Source organism: Teleopsis dalmanni, chromosome X (assembly GCF_002237135.1).
Source record: "Teleopsis dalmanni isolate 2A chromosome X, ASM223713v2, whole genome shotgun sequence".
NCBI classification, from domain to species: Eukaryota; Metazoa; Arthropoda; class Insecta; order Diptera; family Diopsidae; genus Teleopsis; species Teleopsis dalmanni.
In genome coordinates, this window is record NC_051848.1 from 47,025,200 (window position 1) to 47,032,666 (window position 7,467).

The 7,467-nt window shown below is 31.8% G+C and overlaps 1 protein-coding gene across 1 annotated transcript; it reads right to left on the minus strand.

The window, feature by feature from the left end:
* Positions 1 to 258: 258 nt before the first annotated feature.
* LOC119687153 (32 kDa beta-galactoside-binding lectin-like) lies at positions 259 to 3,775 on the minus strand. Its single transcript, XM_038101360.1, has 5 exons — positions 3,687 to 3,775; positions 3,411 to 3,598; positions 838 to 1,086; positions 619 to 775; positions 259 to 555 (listed from the first exon to the last, which is right to left on the minus strand). Exons 1-5 carry the CDS (start codon positions 3,773 to 3,775, stop codon positions 288 to 290), a joined length of 951 nt encoding a protein of 316 aa, XP_037957288.1. The 3' UTR covers positions 259 to 287.
* Positions 3,776 to 7,467: the final 3,692 nt, after the last annotated feature.

Sequence of the window (7,467 nt, forward strand, 5' to 3'; positions counted from 1 at the left end):
ATAAATGAGCATTTTAAAAAGTGGTTGACTAGAACATGTAACAATTTTATTTAAAAAACAATAAGTTTTAGATAGTGTCTCAAACAAATCTTATAATATAATACATTTTAAATTGATGGCATAACTGGTGCAAAAATCCTTCTCTACCTCTTCTCTAATTTTTTTAAGCATTCATATGAAGCACTAACAACTCTAATAAACTCTACCATTTTCATTTTCATTAATAACTTTGTTAACATTTTGCTTAAGGCAGTTTAATTCACAAACAATTCGGAAAGTTTTTCTTTTCAAATCAGGGACAACTTTTCTACTCGTGACAGGAGCATCGAATCTGAGTGATACTCCAAATTCTTAACGGTGAAGTCTCCGACTTCATTGGTTAAGCACTTTAATGTCGATATGGAAAAGTATCGTACAGGATAATTGAAATACGTGAAATACTGTCCATTGACTGCAATTATAAAAGCCGCATCACCGATACCAAACGCAATTTTAAACAGTTTTCCACGTGTGAACGGAAATTCACCATCCGTTTCTTCATCTTCAGCTGAAAAGCTAGAAGAAGAAGTATAGTCAGCCGGGTACTAAGTAGCGTATTTAAAGTTGGAATGTACAAACCTGTTATCGCTTCTTTGATAGGATCGAGTTACTGTTGTTTGATTGAAGTTAACATGAAATTTGAGCACCACTCGGCCAGAGTCATTACATTGAAAACATATGGAAAACTCAGTATTTGGTGGTCCTTTAGCTATGCACTCCATCACAACAACCGTGCCTAATTAATGATTTATTTTGATAAGAATTTACAAATTTGCGCGCGTTTGAATCAATACTTACCGGTTTCGTATTTTCTAGGTACGTCACTTTGAAATGCAATTTTCTCTGAGCAAATTAAGCTTTTTGGAAAAATTAAAGGATATAGCATTCTGTTATGAAATTGGGTTATCTTTTCAAAGTCTCCATAGACCATAACGTAATTAATCTGCTTGGGAAACTTGACGAACTCAAATGTGCCATACATATTGTCATTCACATAAATTTCGAAACATTTCTGCAGAACAGCGATCCGAAAGTTAAAGTTTTGACCTTTAAAAAAATTAGACAAAAATTAAAGTGTCATATTTTTGGAAGGATTCCTCTTTAGTAATAAGTTTCTAAAACAGATAAAATTCAATTTATTTTCAAAAAGTTAGTGAGAACTGAAACACTTTCAACATATAGAAAATCGGAGCGTAATTAAAAGAAAGCAAGTTTCTTAGAATGAACCAAAGGAGAGCAAATGATGGATATGTATACATAAGCATAGTCTAAGACAAATATGGGATGGTGACCCTCTAAATGCGTGACAGATGTAATATTTTATAATGAAAAAAGTTCCCAAACAATAATCGTTGCCCCTTTAATTGTAACAAACGAACATATTAATCCTTTTTTCATAATAAAATATTGATTTGAGCGAGTTAGTGGTCCCCAATATTCTTCCTTTGGCATGCTTAGTTTTTATACTAATTTGAACTATTTGTAAAACGAGTGTAGAAAGCGGTATTACTTTTATGCATCACTTAAGTATATACAACTGTTAGTTTTGTAGTTATAGTATCCAGCTGTAAAGAGGGGTTTTGAAAATACCTCGAGCTAAAAAAGAGTAAAAGTGCTCAAGTGCACTGGCTCAAATAACTACAACATAGCTATTGCATATATTGTCTTATAAAAATGCAACAAGTGATTGTTAACAGTAGTGAATCTTAAGCTGCAATCGACATTATTATTGTAAGGGATTGTCCTTTGAATAGTTCTCTAAAGTTTTCTCTTTCAGCGTAATATTTTACTTAAATCAAGCTCCTTAATGTGATTTAGTACGTAATATTGTAGTTAAGATACATTTTAAATAAACATTTAATTCCTACATAAAGTTTTGTTATCTGAAAGTAAACAAGAGAAGTGAGGCATAGGGCCGAACACTAAGAAGAAGAAACAGGACTTTTTAAAAGTAGATATTTGTAGGGTGACAACCATCATTAATAACGTGGATTAGTCCTAACTCCTCTTTTTTCACGTATTCAGCATCGTGTACTTCCATCTTTTCTAAAATATACATTTACCGACAAAATGCTTTTACCGATGTCTTGAAAGACATCGGCTTTAAGACTGTCCAAACTCCTAAATTATGATGGAAAGAGATTTATTTAAATAAAATAAATTGATTTTGAAAAGAATAAATAACATTATTTTAATTTAATATCAACTTATATATAATAAAATTTTTAAGATTTTTCCAATAATTTGTATATTCTTTCATAGTCCTTAATTTCGCTCACAAACACAGTGCTTTTAGAGACTACAACCTAAAACGCTTCAAAGTTTGCTTAGCACAATCAAAGATTGCGAGATTATTGACCGGTTACTGTAGATTGAATAATCACCTATCGCAGTTAGGAATTCAATCCAACTCAGACTGTATATACTGCAGAGAAGACAGAGAAACTACATACCATGTGCTTGAGGAATGCTCGCCACTGATGTACAAGCGAAAGAAATACATAGGAGGGTATTTCATGGATGGTTAGGATCCAAGACTAGCAAAGATAGTCTCTATACAGTCTTGGACTTGAAGAAACACTCTAATCCGACTAAGGTTCACAATAGATCTTTTAGGTCGCAGTGCCGAATTCAGCTTTTTGTGATTCCGACAAAGTTCGCTTAAGATTTATCATTATAAGAGTTCATTTAGTTTAACTTTTGCTATTGTCACTGTGGCAACTTTGAACCATCTATGGTTTTTCATTTGCTTGGAACACTACACCTTTGTTGAAATCGTTTATATTGCAACGGAACTAGGAAACAAATATCTAGTAATAATTTTTATTAAAGTAAGGTTTAAGAAAAAGAAGTTGAGACTATAAGTGAAAGTAATAGGACGATATATATATATATTGAACCCTTTAACTCCTAGGAGGAGCATAGGACCGCATTCATATATGTTTAACAATTACAAATTTATTGTGCTGCTTTGATTGAAAGCGAATAGTCTAGTTCATTGAGAAAGACCACTGAACAACTACAAATTACGTACTAAATAAATAGCTGAAACTGGTTTTGCTATGGATTTTATTATTGCCTCAATGCCCTTCTCTAGTGATATGTAGTGCACTATAAAAGCAGATATATCGTTCATATTTCAATGCTAAATTATTTGGACAATATTAGTGTAACATAAAAAATCACTGAATACATAAAAAATATTTATAAGGATTACTTTAAAGTATGTTAAAATCTAGGGTGATCACTAATGGTTTTGAACACGAGTAACAGACTCAAGAAAAAACCTAAACTGGAAAAAATACATACCGCTGCAGTGGCGAAAGAATATAAAACTAGAAGTAGCATAGTTGAGATGAAAGTGTTCTAACCTGGCTCGATTGGGTTTTTCGGACTCTCACTTTTCCAATTTTTGGAAATTTCCTCCTGCTGCCAACCTTCTCCAGGCGAAAACATGCTTCTTATAATTTGATTCTCTCTAAAATTTGCTTCAATTTTTAGAAAAACTGTTTCGCTCTCGTTCTTTGCATTTATATTATCAGTTAGATCCAAGCAAATTCTGTGTGTCACAAAAAATTTTACACAATTAATGAAAGTAAATTTAATTTAAATATTTTAAAAAAATTGTTTGAAACTTTTAACTGAACTTGTTTGGATTGGGCTTGACTCTTCCACTTAAGATGAGCACGTGTCCAAATGGAACCTCCCACAAAACTTTGCCCTTCCAAATGTTCATCACGATTTGACTGTCGGGTTGCAACTGATTTTCAAGAATCGTTGGAACAAACTTTACGGAAAAGCACCCTCTGCATACTGCGCTTTTAACCCTTTAATTGCTTTCCTCAGAAAAAGTCAAGTGCTTAGCATGATTTTACCTCTGATAGATTTACATGCTAATCAATTTTTTCTTCTTTTTTTATTTTTATTTTTTATTTATTGTTGTTGTTATAGCAGTTATTGTTATTGCCCTTTTGTTGCTGTTGTGCGGTATATTCCTTAAGTTATGAATTCAAGGAAATGTAACTTTCAAACTTTCTGAATATAAATGAAATGCACAATCGCACAAATTACAAAATGGATCAAACTGTCAGCCTGAAATGAAAATTTCGTTATAATTAAATGAATATATTATTCTATTTTTTGGTACAATAGCCCAGGTGCGGTTTGATTTTTTTAACTTGCGTTTCCCGATAAGTCTTACTCTGCTGTTTTTGCTGCCCCACTACACCTACAGACAATTTGTTTATAAAATAAGTTCTGTCCCTTAATATCCATTATTTGGTTTTTTAACTTTAATAGTCCTAATACTCCTCATGCTCTCTCCAAAAAGTTGAATCAAAAAGGCCGCTTGAAAAGTTTTTCTTGCTGTCGTTGTTCGTGCTACTGTTGCGTGTTTTTTGACAACTTTGGAGTGATGGTTAAAATTGATTCTCTGTCTAAACTTTTGCATTCCAGTTTCACAATTACTCGTCTTTGCTGTACTGGTTTTAGTCCTTGTTTTTGTTAGCGTCAAGTGCGGGTTGTAGACGTAGACATGCTAAATTTCTGTATATAACTACATACCATATTCGCTCAAAATATGTTTGCATTTAGTTTTGTTCTATTTCCATAACTCTCATCTCACAATTCTTTTAAACAAGTTGAATATTTTGATTAAAGTTATGATTTCTGAGTCTTAAAACTACAATTCTGATAATGAAACTAGCACAATAAGCCTATTAAGCCGACCTTTGTCTACCCATCTGGTCTTCTATTTACCTATCTGTCTATCTGTCCATCTATCCATTTGTTTTGCCTGTTTGTTCTATTCTGCTTATTCTGTTTATTTTGTCCGTGCTGTCTATCCGTCTATTAATCCGTGTATCTATCCGTCTGTCTATCTCTGGGTCTATCAGTTAGATCGTTAAACACAAATCACCATCTGTCTGTGCCTTTGTCTACCCATCTGTTGTTCTATTTACCTATCTGTCTGTTTGTCCATTGGTTTTGTCTGTTTGTTCTATTCTGCTTGTTCTGTTTATTTTATCCGTGTTGTCTATCCGTCTATTAATCCGTGTATCTATCCGTCTATCTATCTGTGTGTTTATCTATCTGTTTACCTATCTAACTATCTATCTTATCCGTGTTATATATCTGTCTGTGTATCTATTTTATCCGTGTTATATATCTGTCTGTCTATTCTTCTATCTATCAATGTGGCTATCTATATGTCTACCCATTTGTTCATAATTTTTACCTATTTGTCTGTCTTTTCGTCTCTCTGTCCATCTATCCGTCTATTTTGCCTGCCAGTTTTATTCTGTATGTTCAGTTTATTTTTCCCGTGCTGATACCGTCTATATATCCATCTATCTATCCATCTATCTATCCATCTATCTATTCGTCTATCTATCTGTCTGTCTATCCATCTGTTTATCTATTTACGTATCTGTTCTTCTGTTCGGTATATTCTCTTTTGTTATTTTCTCTTTGCAGTCTATCATATTCGTTTTACATGTCCTATTTGTACTGTTTTTCCTGGTAATCTATCCTGTATATCCTCTTTAAGACTTCGAAGTGGACATTTATTCGATCCGGTTCCAAACTAAAATCGGTTCGATTCAATTTTTTGTTCAAATAAAAATGTTTTTATTGTTTTTCTGTTTAGTTTCGAATGAATATTTTTTATTCACTTATATGAATTACATTTGTATCCGTCATGAATAACATAATCTTATTCATTCTTTTGAAAAATCATAGTTAACGATTTTATTCAGTAAAAAATCAAACTTTTCTTTTAATAAATAAGTTTTTGACTTCTATTCCTTAAAATCTTGGCAAATGAAGAGTAATGCACGTGAATTAGTTTTTATAGTTTGAAGCTATAGATCCTATCTATTCTGTCTGTTCATCTCTCTTTAAGCCAATCTTGCTAAGAATAATAATTATTTTCTAATGTAGATGTTTAAAATAGACAGTATTGTTTTGTTATCCACCAGATCCTTTAGTAGTACTTTGAATTAGTTTATGCCTTTTTATAAACACTTTTTATAGGTATAAACTATATATTTTAAAATATTGAAATAGTTTAAAATTAGTGATGTTTCGTGCCCATCGTTTATTTTTCTTATTACGGCTAACAACTCTACAGTGCGAATTATTATCGCTAGTTAAAGAGGTACAAAGATTTGAAAAGAACTGCTTTTACTCTAAGGGACTAAGAGCCTATTATCTATAAAAGTAAATGTACTGTTCTTAAAACGTTCCTAGATTGAACTGGTAATTGACTTCTGAAAAAGTTGGGGAGCTATGTTTTTCCAAGCTACGTTAGGTTTTCAACATTTTTCCGCATCATAAACATCTACTTTGCTTGACACGACAAGTGAAATTTACTTCTCGTGGCAGTGACACCTATTTATCTTGAGATACTTTGATATGTGGATGACATTACTGTGTAAGCTATGTATAGGGTAAGGAAAAAATATTGTGTCTTATTGATGAATAATAATTCAATGCGTTGTTACCTTTATTTAGCTCAGTTCATCCTGATAATAAACAGATCGACTGTGGATCGTTTGGAAGAAGGAGCAGAAAGATTTTTGCAGAACTTATTATCTGTCACTTCGATCACGAATTTTTTCATTTCATTCAGTGTATGTGGGATATATTATAAAGATGTCATTTTAAATTGCAAGATTTTTATAATACTATAAATTTATGGATTTTAAGGTAAGATGCGGTTTTAGACTATAAAGCTTTGAAGATTTCAAGATAGTTGACAATGACGAATATTAAGCATATTCAGAAAATAATATAAGCTTTTCCACAGTATATACAACTGAGTATTTATAAAAGTTATATTCTCTACTTGCTCAACAACAAACTGTTAAGAAGTATGGGGAAAATGGCATCACTGGACGAATTAATACAATATAATACCAGTACGTAGTTTTGATTTCTAGTCCATATATTTTGGACATTTTTTGTTTGCACATTTTAATTTTATCAAGGAACGTTTACTTGGCACTTTGGTGATATAAAATTATTTTAAACTAAACATTTTAAAAAAAAAAACGTTTGTGATTGTTATTTTAAGAAACATTTTCAAATACCGTCAAGAAAATTTTTACTCAGGGCACCAAACAACATAGGCTCGACAGTGATTTGAAAGATTATAAAATTTAATTGAATACGAAATTAAAGAACACCCAATAATTTGTGTAAGGATCAATCTATTAAAGGCATTCTAGTAATAAAAAGTAATACTAAATTAAAGGCATTATTATAGTTAATAAAATGCTATTTTTGCAGCGTTTGTAGTGAAGACCGAGGGGTCTATGTGAATAGGGAACGCACAAGCGGATGTTTGCAAATCATTATTAGAGTTCAACACTGTACCAGCTGCCGAATTTACTAAACAACTCAATGGAGTTGATTTCGAATAATTAT